At 37.0% G+C, this 17596-nt stretch overlaps 2 protein-coding genes across 5 annotated transcripts; one reads left to right on the plus strand and one right to left on the minus strand.

Annotated features, from left to right (window-relative positions):
- Nucleotides 1–600: 600 nt before the first annotated feature.
- On the minus strand, nt 601–5831 carry LOC126586970 (uncharacterized). The gene is made up of 4 exons (XM_050251934.1): nt 5498–5831; nt 5153–5163; nt 879–1160; nt 601–835 (listed from the first exon to the last, which is right to left on the minus strand). The coding sequence occupies exons 1-4, from the start codon at nt 5545–5547 to the stop codon at nt 723–725; spliced, it is 456 nt and encodes a 151-aa protein (XP_050107891.1). The 5' UTR covers nt 5548–5831; the 3' UTR covers nt 601–722.
- Nucleotides 5832–6861: 1030 nt separating this feature from the next.
- On the plus strand, nt 6862–9378 carry LOC126586968 (protein SHORT HYPOCOTYL IN WHITE LIGHT 1-like). 4 transcript variants are annotated; one of them, XM_050251929.1, is made up of 5 exons: nt 6862–7186; nt 7263–7508; nt 7636–7701; nt 7986–8127; nt 8876–9117. In XM_050251929.1, the coding sequence occupies exons 1-4, from the start codon at nt 7010–7012 to the stop codon at nt 8088–8090; spliced, it is 594 nt and encodes a 197-aa protein (XP_050107886.1). In that variant the 5' UTR covers nt 6862–7009; the 3' UTR covers nt 8091–8127; nt 8876–9117. The 4 variants fall into 4 exon arrangements, with proteins under 4 accessions (XP_050107886.1, XP_050107889.1, XP_050107887.1 ...); XM_050251932.1 differs by lacking the exon at nt 8876–9117 and having other exon boundaries at nt 7964–8121; XM_050251928.1 differs by lacking the exon at nt 7986–8127 and having other exon boundaries at nt 6863–7186; nt 8876–9378.
- Nucleotides 9379–17596: the final 8218 nt, after the last annotated feature.

The raw sequence follows: 17596 nt of genomic DNA on the forward strand, positions 1-17596 counted from the left end.
CAAGAGAAGAAACAAGTTGTGGCTGCAAGACAATGCTTCAAATCAAACTTAATTTAGAAAGGAGGTTTGTTGTGACAAACTTTGTCGTTGAACATATTCATGTTCTTGTCCTCACATCAAATTCCATTTATTGAGGTCACATGATTAATAAAGCCTTCTCAAGCAAAAATTGATAGATCAAATGCATTCTGCAAGACTACAACCATTTCAAATCTTCTCATGCTTTTCAGGAGGATCTCAAAAACTAAATTTTATTCTGTATGATTGTAACAATTTGACAATGAGAAAGCGCATCGAGGTTCTCAAAAAAGACGACTCATAATGTTTGCTTGAATATTTTAAGAAAAAGCAAAATAAAGACAAGTCATTTTCCTATTCTCTTTGAACAAATGAGTAAAAATAGAATTTTCTCTCCTATTAATTAGTAGAAAAAATTAAAAAAAATAAGCTTAACTAGGGTTAGTGTGGATTACATGTGGCAATCATTGGAAGGGGTGGTGAGCAAACCCTATAGTTAGTGTGGGTGAGCAAAAGTGCATAAAATTTTTTAAATCCTTTGTTTTATTTATTTTTTATTTTTTTGTTTAGGTCTTCCTAGCATTTTATATATGAATAAATTTATCATAAAAATTTCATTAAAAGTTTGTGGGAAAATAAGAATGGTGGGTGTAGGGCTGGGCACGGGCCAAGTCGGGCCCAAATTTAGAGGAACCAGACCATACTCATTTTAAAATGTAACGGAACAGGCCGAGCTGGGTAGAAGGATTTTGAGTTTGGAAACTAGACTGCACTGGTTTCTGTCTCCCCACAACAGTGTCTATCAAGGAACTGACGTCTGAGTAAGTAGAATCACTACCATAATTGGTCTGCCCAGGAACTGACGTCTGAGTAAGTAGAATCACTACCATAATTGGTCTGCCCTTGCGACGGCTTCCCATACTTATGAGCAGCACCACTTCGAACCCTATCATCTTGCAGTGACAAATCCAGCGAGTACCTGCCTCCATAAACTCCATCTTCTGAATCAATGGTTCCGTCATTATCAGAAACAGACGCACTCCCATCCTTAACAGCTGGAATTGTTCGAACCTGTATGACATTGGAGGGCAAGTGTCCACTTCTAAATTTAGACGGAGGGGTGAGTCCAAACCCCATGCCGCCTGTTTGCACTCAAAATATACCCATTTTTACTTATTTGGGCAATTTGGGTAAAATATGGTATTTGAAGGATTAATATGCAGGAAAGCTAACTTGGAAAGATATGTGGTTGCAAGTGGATGGGTTTGACACTATAATATTGTTTTTCCCATTTGCTTGGGTGGTGGAGGTTTGTCAAGCCTTTATTTAATCAAGATACATGCATGTATTGCAAGTGGATGGGAGAGCTTTCGGGCAAGAATATGTAATGAAAGAAGCCAACTTGCTTCTTTTAAATGTTAGTTTATTACAAGTGGGAAAACATGTGCTAAAAACATGTGGTGGAGATGCAATTTCCCCTTTTAATATTGTTTCTACATGCAAGTTGGCAAAAGCAATGCAAGCTACCCAAGTAAGGAAATGCAAGTTGCCCAAGCTTCTTTCGGGCAAGTACAAAACCTCAGCAAGAGGGTTTCCTCCAGACCTCTATAAAAAGGAGCAGATGCATAAGGATTATGGACACTCAAACAAACAAACAAATGCAAGCACAAACTCTGCTCAAACCAGATTTGCCAAAAGCATTCTTTTATCTAGTTTATTAGCTCTGCTGCTCACTTGCGGTATCGATCTCATTTGTAGCTTTTATGTACTCATTTCCAGTCATATAAATTACAAGCAATCTGCAATATTAGTCACTTTCCCCTGTCATTTATATTTCCAAGCAACCTTGTCATTTACATATTGTTCTATCTCTCCATATAAGTAAAGTCCTTATTTTTAAGGCAAACAAAGAACCTTAATTTGAGCAACTCCCACTCAAATGGCACAATCTCTTGATCTGAAGTCAAAAGGCGCAACCTCAATCATTCAAATCCCGTCTACTAGCGGCATCTAATAGTGGCACGCCCGCACCCACCAATCTCGTATGTGAAGTAAATCCCCGGCTTGCCCGCAAGGTGCCATGGCGGATTTAGGGAGCGAACATATTTTGGCACGCCCGGTGGGATACTTATATGAAGTTAGATCATGAACAATCCTTATGTTCATGATTTTTCTGCTTTTTCGGAGTATGAGGAGGATGACGGTGTTGAAGAGCGCCCAAGCTATGGCTATCACATAGAGCCAACCTATGAGTTGCCAACTTATGGGTACATGGCTGAAGAGTACTCAAGTCCCATGAAACATGATTGTCGGCCAACTAATGGCCATCAAATAAATAATAATCTTGCAGATTGGCCAACTTATGGCTATGATGAAGGTTGTTATTCTTTTGAAGACAATCATATTCATGAATACTATGATAGGCCAACAAATGGCTTTGAATATCAAAATGCTTCCAATGAGTACATAGAGCCAATATATGAGATGCCAACTCATGATCATCCGGATGAAAAGCTCTACAAAGAGGATGTGGGCAAATTAGAGAAGATGTTCAAACTCCATGTGGCAAGCATCGAATATGGTGAAGAGGTGACTAAGTGTTTTTAAAATGTGGAGGAAAGCTATACAACTTTTGGAGAAACTTTGAGAAAGTTGATAGATCAAATGTGTCAAATCCCCTCTACAAAGCACACTCACCCTACTACAACCAAGGAAGAATAGATCATACATGTTGATGAAGGCCAAACAATGGCCCCACCCAATGAAAAATCTATGAAAATAGATATGGTTGTAGAAGACCAAGCAGACATATCAAAACCGATAACGGCTAAGATGGAGCTTGTGGCTATTGTAGGCCAAACACCAACGCTCGGGGGGCACGAGCCCACACCTCATGTGGAGCCCAAAGAAGAAGAAAATAGCTCCTACACTCTTCCCCGCCAACACGAGCATGTTGTCCGCATCAAGATCTTAAGGAGGACAAAGCTTGGGATCAAACATGAATGGCCACCTCCTATGGTTCCCAAGCTACATAGCATGGCCAATTTAAATGATGGGTTTGATCTCTCTACACTCAATTTTAAAAAGAGAAAAAGATTTGAGTGTTAAGAGAAAAATAACATATGGGCAATGAAGAAGTTTCATCCAATATGCCCGAATAAGGCTCGTTTTTTCTCCCTTTTTCTTTTTCCAATTTATTTCTCTCCTTCCCTTCATTTCCTAAAAAACTCCACTCTGCCCGAAAAGGCTTTATATATATATATTTATATATTATTTATAAAGATCTTTGCCCGTGTGGGCTATATATATATATATATATATATCTGGTTTGCTTTTTAATTTGCCCGAATGGGCTTTTTGCTGTTTTAGGCTGCCCGAAAGGGCTCTTCCTTTTCTTTTTTTTTATTATTTCTCTCTCTTTCTTTTTCTCTCTTTCTCTTTCTCCTTGTCAGTCTTGTCTCCTTGTCTCTCTCTTTCTTCTTCCATTTTGCCCGAAAGGGCTCTCTCTCTCTCTCTCTCTTTCTCTCTTTCTTTCTTTTCACTTTTTTATTATTTCTTTCTCTCTCCTTCTTTCCTTCTCTTTCTTTTCTTCTCTTTTCTCTTTCTTCCTGTCTTTCCCTCAGTTTTTGTCTGCCTAAAAGTTAACTTATATATATTTTATTATATATTATCCTATGTATTCTGCCCGAATGGGCTATATATATATAGTGTTATATTTTATTTTATATATATGTAATTGCTTTGCCCGAAAGGGCTAATATTATATATATATATATATATATATATATATATTTGTATTTATATTATATTATATTATGTTCTATGAAAAGAGGCCAAAAGAAAAAGACAAAAAAAAATAGTTGCTCAAGTTTATTTCTCTCTTAACTCTCTTTTCCAGTTTGCCCGACTTCGGGCATTTTTCTAGTTTACTATCTCGGTAACCAGTGAGGATGCTCCCATGTTTTTTGGTATCAAGAAGGAGCACAAGCCAGACAACATTCTTTCCAATGCTAGTTGCACTACCAAATTGCCTTGCTCATTTTGCCAAGTTTATCAACGACAAAAGAACCGAAGGGGTAGACGTGCCTCTTCCTTTGACATCATTCCTGGCAGCATTGGAGTTGTAAGTTTCACAAATTTTGCTCAAATTTGTAAAACTTGGGGGGCACTGTTTGCACTCAAAATATACCCATTTTTACTTATTTGGGCAATTTGGGTAAAATATGGTATTTGAAGGATTAATATGCAGGAAAGCTAACTTGGAAAGATATTTGATTGCAAGTGGATGGGTTTGACACTATAATATTGTTTTTCCCATTTGCTTGGGTGGTGGAGATTTGTCAAACATTTGTTTAATCAAGATACATGCATGTATTGCAAGTGGATGGGAGAGCTTTCGGGCAAGAATGTGTAATGAAAGAAGCCAACTTGCTTCTTTTAAATGTTAGTTTATTACAAGTGGGAAAACATGTGCTAAAAACATGTGGTGGAGATGCAATTTCCCCTTTTAATATTGTTTCTACATGCAAGTTGGCAAAAGCAATGCAAGCTACCCAAGTAAGGAAATGCAAGCTGCCCAAGCTTCTTTCGGGCAAGTACAAAACCTCAGTAGGAGGGTTTCCTCCAGACCTCTATAAAAAGGAGCAGATGCACAAGGATTATGGACACTCAAACAAACAAACAAACAAATGCAAGCACAAACTCTGCTCAAACCAGATTTGCCAAAAGCATTCTTTTATCTAGTTTATTAGCTCTGCTGCTCACTTGCGGTATCGATCTCATTTGTAGCTTTTATGTACTCATTTCCAGTCATATAAATTACAAGCAATCTGCAATATTAGTCACTTTCCCCTGTCATTTATATTTCCAAGCAACCTTGTCATTTACATATTGTTCTATCTCTCCATATAAGTAAAGTCCTTATTTTTAAGGCAAACAAAGAACCTTAATTTGAGCAACTCCCACTCAAATGGCACAATCTCTTGATCTGAGGTCAAAAGGCGCAACCTCAATCATTCAAATCCCGTCTACTAGCGGCATCTAATAGTGGCACGTCCGCACCCACCAATCTCGTATGTGAAGTAAATCCCCGGCTTGCCCGCAAGGCGCCATGGCGGATTTAGGGAGCGAACACCTCCACTACCACTGGAAATGTGCATAATCAGATCAATCCTAGGCCGCAAATTAGAACCCGAAAATGGAACTTCCTACTTCTGATTAAGTAACAAAACCCATAAATCCAAATTTCAGAATTAAGAACAAAATTTTCTAACTTTGAAGCACACATGCAAACAATGGCAAAACCCACCTAAAAAATCACCCCAAATCAAAACCCATATCACAAAAGTTTCCCAGACCCCTCAAAAACCCAGAAAAACCCAAATTAAATTCCCATATAAAACCATCAAGAAACCCAAATCCAAACCAATTTGTGTTTTTTGAAAATTGGAAGCAAAATTCCAGCAGGGGGCTCACCAACCTCAAGTTCTTGGCATCGATACAATCCAGCATCACCTGGTACAAAACCATGCTGACTTTGGGGATTAGATTTGAGCCAGCTCGATCTTTGCCTACAAGAAGACCCAAAATCCAGCAAAGCCAAAGCAAAAGAGGAAGGAGACGATGGTGGTGATGGTGGTCGCAACTCGCAAGTCGCCAGAAAGAAGGAGACGAAGGCGGAGTCGAGTCGAGGACTTGAGTCGATGAATTGGTGGTGATGTGTAAAGGCTTGAATGAATGTGAGAGAGATGACGGAGAAGAGTAAGTCTGAAATCCAACGGTGGAGTTAAATTCAATCTAATTTAACGCTAGCTATGGTCCGGATTGGGCCCCCCCCTCGGCGCCACAATTTTTAGGTCCGCCCCACCCCACCCACCCCGCCATTTCCTTCGCCCCCTGCCCCGCCCCATTATGTGTACATAAATTTTGGACCCGCCCTGTACCCCTGAATCGCTCAGACCCGTCCCGATCCGTGGGTTCAGGATCCGTTTACACAACCCTAGGTGGGTGGATATATAAACACTCTGAGGAATAAACTGTTATGATTCAGACAAACTACACAATCAACCAACCATAATAATTTAATATCAAAATCGTCATCCAAAAATTTTCCCGAAAATCCCAGACCAAACCAAAAAATTCCCAACCCCAAATCGAAAAATTCCAAACTAATAATATCGAAGTTTTCAGGATCCATCTCGATCCTTTTCGTACAAAAATCAGGATTTCATATTCAATGGTTCGAGAAACATGTATGTTGAATGTTGAATTTAAATGATTTGATAGTAGACTAAATTAGAAATAAAAGTATGAAATTAAGTAGTTTGGAATATTGGAACGTCAATTGGACTTGGTATGAATGAATTAGTAATTCAATTGGTATGAAATTTCAAATTGGCATGAAGTAAAAAACCTAAAATTCAATTGATATGAAATTGGGCAACAAAATTTTAGACCAAAATCTCAAATTTTAGCCCATAGCCCACAAATCTGAAATTTCAACTCAAAAAGCCTAAAAACCCAAAATCTAGTCTCTATCCATCCCAAAATACCGAAAACCATTTTGAGATTTTCGAAAATTGGGAATACCGAAATTTTGGTTTGGATTAGTCTTCAAATTCTCATTCCGAAAATTTTTAGTTTGAGATTTGAGATCCTATTTTCGGTTTGGGTTTCATACTGAATCACACCTACCTACAAGTGGAGGGTAATGTGGCCTCTATAAGTTTTATTGTTTGAAGGGTAAATAGCATTTTTTTTATTTTATCAAATGATAGATTTGTTAGTTAAATATTAAATTAGAAAATCGACCGAATTCAAATACACGGTGGAGTGGGCAACATTTCACTCTACCACTGTGACAAAGGGCCTGCAAGTGTAAATAGGGTTTAGAGTGTTCCCCCTTCAGTGCAATCAATCTCTAACTAACCAGCCACTGCAACTCTCAACTACCTTTTGACCTTCAGCTCCTCCTCCTCCTCCTTTCTCCGCCATGCCGTTATCGGCGACTCTCTCTTCCCCCTCACTCTCTTATTTCCCCCAAGCACACCACCACCACCAACAACAACTCCATCTCCCTCACAATCTCAATCCATACCTCAAACCCAAAACACTGACACTTCAATTTCAATGCCCCCAAGCCTCCAGACGATCCCCAAATTACCCTCAGGTCCTCCATCTCTTCCACTCCTCTCTCTCTCTCTCTGCAACTCTAATCAACTAACCCTTCGGACTTCATTTCACAGGGCGGCAGTGCCGATGGTCTCGCCGACGACCCCCGCAATTGGGGCCGTTCGATCAACTCCGACGTCGATAGGCGCTACGATTTCGAAGACGACGATGACGACGACGAAGATGACGAGGACGATGAAGAAGAAGACCGGAGTTTGGATTTGTTGGTGAGATTTGTTCAGAATGTGTTCAAAAAGGTGTCCAGGCGAGCCAGGAGGGCCCTCCGATCGGTTCTCCCCGTCTCAATTCCCACCAAGTTGGTAATCATTCGATCATAATTTTGGCTTCCATTAACTTATTTTTGTTACCCAGATTTTATTGTCTGAAAAGATGGGATCTTTGCACCTGATTTTGTTAAAAAAAATTTGGCTTGAATTATATATTTAGGTGGGATTTTCTGTTAATGGAGTGCTAATGCTAGCATTCTTGTGGGTCTTGAAGGCATTTCTTGAGGTAATTATATTTTTGTGTATTTTTATTTTTGTGTATACAAACTTCCATCTATTTGGTTATCATTATGCTCCTATTGGTTTTATTTTCCATATGAGTTATTGAAGATAAATTGCATGTTCTAGAGTCTTGTTACTGGTTGTTTTAGCGGTTTCCCGGGATGTTTAGGTTCGCAAGTCCGGGGTATGAAGTGGTGTTAGTTTTATTGATCATTCTACATAAAGGGTTGGTGGCATTACGCATGTTTTTTTGCTTTGATCAACAGTTTATGAAACTTGTGGTGTTAGTTTAAGGGAATGAAGTATCAAAACTCGAAAACACAGGCGTATATGTTGCCCATGAGGTTTTTCATCAACGCCAGTTTCAGAAAAGGGGCGTTGTTTATAGCATGAATGACCACAAGTATGTTGAGTTGCTGGACATGAACAGGTCATGATTCTTTCCAACTATGAATAAATCTCGTGTAAATCAAATCAAATTCATACTAGTAACGGACAGAAGAAAAAAGGATATAAATAAGTTAAGTCGTTATCTCCGCTATTTCTGTTCATTGGATGGTAGCTTTGCAACATACATGATAATAATTGAACAGCTTAGGTGATTTAGGACCTTAGTTGAAAGCTCAGTTTCAGATGCGAAGATTGGCTCTCTTTGTCAATACTGATTCATCTGAAAGGAAAACTCAGTAGGCAAGGTGTCATAGGGAGAGCGGCCCGCAATTCATGGGCATACCAACATTCCCACTTAATCAAAGTAGCCCGAGCTGCAGACTGCAGTTTCTTACTCTGCATTTTCTGAGAATAAGCTCTACAACAATGCTTGTTTCAAAAGCTTCATCTTTTGGTGAAGCACTGAATTTTCAGTGTTTAGAAAGGCCTTCGACGGATTGAAAATTTTACAATTATTAAACTGGCAAGATAGAGAGAAAATTTAGGACTTCAATAGTTGTTTACATATAAGCTTTTCAAACCACCGCGTTGTTATAGATGATGTTCTTATTGAGGGCTCTCACGTGTGAGGTCGCACTCAAAATTACATAAAAAAACAGCAATCAAAAACTTATATTAGTGTTTGCATTGGAGATTAGTATATTTGTTTTTGGTGATGATTTTTATGCGCTACCTGAATGATTTCCTAATAAAATCTTGAACTTTCATTGTGTGCGTGTTAAATCCAGGTAGTTTGCACCCTTGGAAGTCTAGTGTTCGTAAGCATCTTACTCATCCGTGGGATCTGGACTGGAGTAGCCTATTATCAAGATAACCGCAATCAGAAGTACCGGAATTTTGAAGACGACAACCGTCCATGGGCGGGCGCACAGCCTGTAACCTGATACTTACCATTCAGAGTGACCTGCTGAATTATAATTTCACACCAGAACAGGAGTATACAATAAAGTAGGAACACTTGACAAATCAAGGGGATGATGAGAAGATAGCATAAAAATTTGTTTTCCCATAACCATTTGTTCTGGCCTTCAAAGACTAATACATATGATGCATCTTCCTGCCTGAACAGATTAACAAGATATTCTTGCACTTGTATTATACACAGGTACAACAACAGAGTCTTATCTCACTAAGTGAGGTCAGCTGGATGAATCTTAGAACGCCACTAGGCTCCGTTTTGTGCCAAGTTTTTCGTTAGATCCAAGTACTCCAAGTCTTTTTTTAGAGTCTATTTTCAGTCTTCATCTACCTCTATGGCCCTGAGCTTTTGTCTCGTAATCGTAGATATTCTGTCAAAATTCAAAATTTCCAATGTGAGCGTTGCTTCGTTTTTGTCAATTGAACTTAGGACTTCCTCTAGTAAACTGGAGTCTTGATGCTGTTGAACCAAATGGTGAAAATTTTACGGAAATTAGCTATAATAGAAGGATTTCAAACTTTGGTTGCTGAAATAGAAAGATTATCACAGATATGGTACGATAAATTTTATTTAAACCCATAAATTATCTATTTACACCCAACTTTCAACTTTTGTAAGGCAAACTTTTTAAAACAAAAATCTCCCTGCCACGATTTCTCCCTTTCTTCTTTCTTGAAATGATGTAGAATTCGAAATGTTAGCAAATGACCATTGACTAATATTATTTTCCAAAAGAAGAATTATTTGCAGAGAAAATTTTTAGTAATGGTCTTTTAATTTTAATTTAATTGGAATAATAGTCTCTCAACTTAAAACCTGTGACTATTGATCGATTAACTTATCAAAACATTCAGTTATGGTTTTTTTCGTCAACTCCATTAGAACTTATGTCAAAATGAGTCACGTGTCATGTATGTGAGTTTGAATTAAGGGGCAAATATGGAAAACCAAATGAGAAAAATTGTAGCAATGATCCCTCAACTTTTAACCCAATTAGAGCAATGGTTCCTCAACTTTAACCAAATTGTTGCAATAGTCCTTCCAACATAGCTAATTTTGATAGAATTCTAATGAAGTTGATGAAAATGACCACATCTGCACATTTTGATGAGTTTAGAGACCAATGGTTATGGATTTTAGTTGAAGGATCATTGCTCTAATTGGTCAAAGTTGAGACATCATTTCTACAATTTTCTCTAATTTGCAATTAGAAAACTAATACGTTATATATATATATATATATATATATATATATATATATATTTGTTAGTAAACCCTCGTGAAGAAGAGCTTGCAAGTTCTTCATCTAGTTCAGATTTGGGTTCTCAATCTACTGAGAATCTAGTCTTAAGTCTTTTACATAAGATAAGAATCCAAAAATAGTATTCTAAAATCAAAATAATAATTGAAGATTTTCATTTAGAAACCATAGCTTTAATTGACTTGGGCGCAGACTTGAATTGTATTCAAGAAGGGTTAATACCTACCAAGTATTTTCATAAGTCTACGAAAATACTTAGTGCTGCAAACCAATCACCAATGCATTTAAAATATGAAATACCAAAAGCGCATGTTTGCCAAAACAATATTTGTTTCAAAACCCCATTTGTTTTAATAAAAAATATTTCTGACCCAGTCATATTAGGTCTCCCTTTTTTAGCACTCATATATCCTTTTAAGGTACACCACAATAGGATTACCACCAGAGTCTTGCTGGAGATCTTTGATGGTAATTTCTTTCTTAGTTTTATTAAACCTTTCCAAGGTTATGCTAAGAGAGATTTTTGGAGCATAATGGATTTGACTAGTGCCTGGTTCATCAGAAGAAACTAATTTCTTTAGCTTCTTGAGATAAAAAGACTTAAGTTCTGGGTCATCGACTTTACTTATTAGTTCAAGTAGAAAATCTTCTTGTTCTTCTTGTTTGTTAAGGACTGAGACTCTGTTATTGCAACAAGAATCTACACATCCTATTTTGATATCTGGAGATGAGCTATTGCTCGATGAATTATTACCAGAATAAGATAATTCCAAATCATCTTCTGATGGACTATGGTCTGTGTCTTTTAATTCCAAAACTTGGATTAGCTGAAGTTTCTCTTCCTCTGAGATCTTCAAATGATTGACAGTTTTCTTTACTCTACATTTGTTGGCATAATGGCCAAATTTGCCACACTTGTAACATTTGCCCTTCTGGGTTTGGTCTTTTGGAAATTTCTTGGAAGATTTCTTCTTCCATGTTGAATGCTTAGGTTTTTCATAAAATTCATTTTTTTGAAAATCCTTGTTTTTATATTTGTTGTATTTAGAATGTCTTTTGGAGTATTTGGTTGGATACCTATTGTAGGTATTTGACCTTTTCTTTTTGTTGGAATGAGCAATAGGAGGTAATCCATATTGTTCACAGAAGTTCCTAACTCATACTTAGCAATGGATTTATATTTATTAACTTGTTTTGAAATTTTCATATCGATACACATTTTCAATCCTTCATTCTGGATAATATTTATTATATTTCCATAAGTAAGGGTATGATATGGTATGATACCGTCTTCATTTACTAAAACGTTTCTGATTTTATGTGCAAAAAGATTTGGTAATCCATTTATAAATTTTTCTTTCCAAAATTGTTGATTACTGTCTTCTCTGAGCATGACTCTAGACATGAATACATCTTTATACTATCTAAAGTCGCTTAGAGTTGGATATCTCAGATTGCTGAGTTGATCATGGATCCTAGAGGTGACATTACTATGTGTTCCTATAAAATGTTCTATGATTGTGAAAAGAAGTGTGTTGATTGCGTCAGGGACGCCTTGTCCAATGTGTTCATCAAAAATTGGGATTCCTTCTTCATCTTTTTTAACAGCATTTAAAATTTCATTTATGGATTGTTCAGTGAGATGGTCTGAAACAGTTTAATCTTAGAAGATGATACAACTAATCCATTGGACTTAATAATTCTAGCAAACAAATTCAAATGTTTCCAGTGTTATATATATAACATATTAGTTTTCTCCAGAGTTGTCTCTAAACTTGTCCCTGCCATTGTATAAACATTATACATGGTTAAGCATCTTCTAATGACCAAAAATGGAGTCCTGAAGTACCAAAAACATCCCCAAGTATAGGGTCGTTGTACGGACTCTCAACGGAGTAGAGCCTGTGTCTTTTTGAGTTGGGTGATGTGAAATATTGTCCTTGGATTTTACTATTTAAATTTTGTATTTCTTATCTCATAATTGTTACAACGCATTTAAATTGTGTAAATTTTTCTTTATCTAAATTTATTAATTGATGAAAATGGCCATTTTGGGCTACGCAGAATTCTACGTGGTCGTACTTGATCCTTTCCTCATTTCTTGACATATTTGGATATTACATGTTGATATGAATGTGTGGGCATAAGTGGAACGTAATTTGAATTTGTAACGAAGAGTCTATGAAGCTTGATCACCGAGGGTATTTTGGTCATTTACCATTTATTTAGCTCATGTGGCGTTAGTGGGTATACCACGTGGAACCCAAGGACAGGTCCCCATTTCTCTAGAAACCTCTACCCTCTTCTTTTCCGTTTCTCTTTCTCTCAGTTTCTCTTAGGGCATGTTTACGTAACCGTAACCGTAATCGAAATAAAAAAATAAGGAATTGAATTCCATTTCCATAGTATTCTTGTGTTTACTAAATATTAGGGAATAAAAAATGTGGTCGGACCCATATGAATTTTGGAATTGGATTCCTCATTTTGGAGGAATTCAACTCCCTAGATACAAGTATGACAAAAAAAAAGGGGAGTTTTAACGAAAAGCCCACAGTACTGTTCACTTTAATGAAAAACCACATTTTTACACTAAAAAGTCAAACCTGCTACTATTCACTTTACCTTTTATTTTGTCTTTATCATTAAAACTCAAAGTTTTCAAACATTTTTCATTAGTTTTCCTAAAAATAAAATCTCCGTAGATACAAGTGGTAATCCAAATTCTGAGGATGTGAAGAATTCGGAATGGAAACCTTATGCCAATTACACCCTCACTTGAATTTTTAAACCCCAAGATTACCCTCCGTTACCCTAAGAGCAAGTCCACCCATGGTGGTTGCTCGGGGGATAGGCTCTAGGAAAGGGCCCGAGGGCCGGTTGGTAGGCCTTTAGCCTTGGAGAGCCCGAGTGAGGGTGGGAGCCCGAGGGCCGAGGGGGTGGGGAATCGACAGGCCTGTGGCCCGAAGCCCATGATGTCAGGCCTGGGTCCGGCCTTTTTTTTTAATTTTTTTTTGTGTCAGGCGCGTGCCCCTCACTCGCGAGTGAGGGCGCGTCGCCTGACCGGATTTCAGGGCACGGGACCGCGCGAGGCAGAAAACCTAGTGACCATTGGGAAGCCACGTGGCTTTCCACGGTCCGTTCGATTCCAACAGCTCTTTAATACAAGCCGTCCGATTTGCAACTGTAATAAAAAAAGCTGATTTTATATCAACCGTTCGATCTGAGATCAACGGTTGATATTAATCTGCTTTATAAATTAAAAAAAATAGTTTTAAAATTAAGAAAAGTTACCGTTGTGACACGTGGCACAATCTGGAGTGTTGGAATTCAAATTTTTTAAAATCCAACGGCAGAGATTAATTATTTGAATAAAAATTTAAAAAAATTGTAAAAAATCTGAAAAAATTGTAAAAAATCTGAAAAAAAAATTTGTAAAATTTTTTTTTTACTTTTCTATAAATACCACTTCTTCTCCATCTACCTTACACCACATTTTCATATTTTCTCAACCACTTTCAATCAAATTCCTATCTTTCTCTCAAAGTTTTAATCCAATTTTTTTCCACAGAATGACTACTGATGCAGGTATGAATTGGTCGCTTCTTGAAGATGTTGCGTTGTGCACTAGCTCGGTTGAAGTTACTCATAATTCCCTTACGGGTAATGAAATGCAGTTGCGAGAAATGTGAAGTTTAATTCATACCAAATTTCTTGAGCAAATAGGTGGAAAAAAGAACCAAAGAATCGATGTCTAGTCGTTGGAAAATACTTTGCCATTCCTTTAGTACGTGGAGAGATGCCTTGACACAAGCTAGTAGTAATGTTCGAAGTGGGGCAAATTATGCGGATGAGGTAAGAATATATTATAATTATTTGTTTGTATTATTATTTTGTTACCTAATTTGATTATAATTATTTGTTTGTATTATTTATTTGTTACCTAATTTCATTATTATTATTTGTTTGTATTATTTATTTGTGACCTAATTTCATTATTATTATTTGTTTGTATTATTTATTTGTTACCTAATAATTTCATTAGTATTATTTGTTTGTATTATTTATTTGTTACCTAATAATTTCATTTGTATTATTTATTTGTGACCTAATTTCATTAGTATTATTTGTTTGTATTATTTATTTGTTACCTAATAATTTCATTTGTATTATTTATTTGTGACCTAATTTCATTAGTATTATTTGTTTGTATTATTTATTTGTGACCTAATTTCATTATTATTATTTGTTTGTATTATTTATTTGTTACCTAATAATTTCATTAGTATTATTTGTTTGTATTATTTATTTGTGACCTAATTTCATTATTATTATTTGTTTGTATTATTTATTTGTTACCTTGTTTGTATTATTTATTTGTTACCTAATAATTTGATTATTATTATTTGTTTGTATTATTTATTTGTTACCTAATAATTTGATTATTATTATTTGTTTGTATTATTTATTTGTTACCTAATAATTTCATTATTATTATTTGTTTGTATTATTTATGTGTTACCTAATAATTTCATTATTATTCATTTGTAACAACTTCAAGCACAAGCATGGTATGCTGCCAAAATCAAATCAAGAAACAAATCATTCAACCGGTGGGAATGTTGGAATATTGTTAAAGATTGTCCTAAATTCAAAGTTGTGCCTGTTGGTCCAGAAGTATGCATGAACAACACTCCTCTACACAGCACCCATGCACACTCTACACCCGATCATGGCTCCCATGTTGATGAAGAAAAAGGAGAAGAAGTGTCTGAAACGCCCATTCTTGAACAAGCGTCGAGGTCGACCCGTTATCCAATTAGGCCTCAAGGTAAGAAGGCTTCAAAGAGGAAATGGAGTGCTTCCAAGAATGATTATGGAAAGTACATGCAAGAACTTGCTCATCAAGGTGAATTGACGTTGGTGCGGGAATTGGCGAAATATGAGGCTGAAAAGGCTAAAGATGAGGCAAAAACTGCAGCTATTCAACAAGCATTTCAAACTGAACAGAGGGAAAGAGAGCTACTTAGGCAAGAAAGGGAGTTGCTTAGAGAAGAAAGAATTGCACAACGAGATCGTGACATTATGAACACACGTTTAGAAGGGATGTCTCCAAATTCTAAATATTTTTGGTAGTCGGAGAAAGCGAATGTGGTGCAAAGGAGGCGTGCAAGAGAAGCAAGATCAAGACAAGATGGTCCTAGCACAACAAGACAAGATGATCCTAGCACCACAGATTGGTTAAGTGATGATGAATATGGTACTTTTTGTAATCGGAGCCCATAGTTTTCCAATCACTTTGGGTTGTAATTTATTATTTATGTTGTTTCCAATTTATTGAAGTTAGTACTTAATTTAAAGTAAGAGTACATTTATTTAATTTTGTAATATATTTATCCTAATAATAGAATCTTTATTCATCAAATTGTTCACGTATAATGAAATTATAAAACACAACAAATAAAACTAAAAAACTCACCAAATGGAATTACATAAGCACACCAAATAAAATTAAATAAACATACCAAATAATTCACACCAAATAAAATTACATAAACATAGCAAATAATAAAAAACTCACTACAAAAAACACACCAAATAAAATTAAATAAACACACCAAATACAAACAAACATACTAAATAAACTTAAGTATCTTCAGCTTGTTTCAATGCCCATTGGTGCTTTATCAAGTCAATTTGCCGATCATTATGCATAGATGACCTTTGAAGTGCAGTATATCGTTGAATGACCCTTTCATTGTAACTTCCATCCCTTTCTAATGGCTCGTGTTGCACGGGTTCTTTGGTGGCATCATGCGCACAATATATCCGTGTTCTTGAATTGTTCATCGTGTCTGGCTCTGGCTCATATTCATCAACCGCATCATAATCGAACTCATCTTCCACAATCATGTTGTGAAGAATGACGTACGTCATCATGATGGATCAAAGTGACTCTACATCGAACATTCTGGCAACACCCTTGACAATCGCCCAACGAGCTTGAAGGATACCAAAACAACACTCCATATCCTTCCTGCACCCCTCTTGACAACTTGCAAAGTGTTTTTCCTTTGCACTTCGTGGACGCGGCACTGTTTTGACAAATGTTTCCCACCGTGGGTAAATGCTGTCAGCTAGGTAGTATGGCCCATCGTACCTACGTCCGTTGACGACGTACGTGACTTTTGTGCCTTTCCTTGCAGGACGTCGTTGAACACTGGGGATTGGGCAAGGACGTTAAGATCATTTTGTGCCCCTGGAACCCCGAAAAAGGCGTGCCATATCCATGTATCAAAAGATGCCACTGCCTCCAAAATGATAGATTTTGCTCCTTTTCTGTCCCCATATGCGCCTTGCCATGCACTTGGACAATTTTTCCACGTCCAGTGCATACAATCGATGCTTCCTATCATCCCAGGAAAACCTCGCATCTCGCCCTTCTTCAGAAGCCTTTGCAAGTCCATGTGAGTAGGTTTTCAGAGGTACTCTGCGGTGTACAAAGATTCGATTGCTCCGCAAAACCTCATCATGGCCTCAAGAATGGTTGATTTTCCCATCCTCGTTATCTCATCCACTTGGTCTACAGATGCTCCATACGCAAGCATCCGCAACGCAGCAGTGATTTTTACTGAGGTATGAGACCCATAACACCACAAGCATCCTTCTTTTGCACAAAGTAAGAATCATGGTTGCAAACATCAGTCATGATTCTGTTGAACAAATGTCGTTCCATTCTAAAACGACGTCTGAAGTACGTATCAGGAAATGCACTGTTATGGACAAAGTAAATGTCCAACAGCTCTTCACCCCGTCGTTGCCTGCTTCTATCAATGTTTCTTGAACGGTTGTGCCTGCATATCTGAGCAACAGTCTGGATGACTCGATGAGAATGTGAGGCTCTGGCCATTCTTGTTTCGTCATCTCTCCTTCTACGTTCCTCATCCTCTTCCATCTCATTTTCGGCTATCTGAAGGTTGAACATTCCTTCAGATTGGTTAAACAATTCTTCCTCTTGCTGATCGATTTCCCACATCATCCTTGATGAAGAAGAAGACATTGTAAGGATGGATGGTGAAGAAGAAGCAGAAACTATGAATAATAAGATAGAGATGTTGAGAAAATTGGTGTGAGATTTGTAAGGATGGATGGTGGATTATATGGACAATTCAGAAAGGATTGGATTGTAGATAAGGCCACGTGGCATGCCGTCATTCGTTAAAAATTTGATCGAAATCTATACTCAAAGATTCTGAAAAGATAATGACACGT

Source organism: Malus sylvestris, chromosome 10 (assembly GCF_916048215.2).
Source record: "Malus sylvestris chromosome 10, drMalSylv7.2, whole genome shotgun sequence".
Taxonomy (NCBI): Eukaryota; Viridiplantae; Streptophyta; class Magnoliopsida; order Rosales; family Rosaceae; genus Malus; species Malus sylvestris.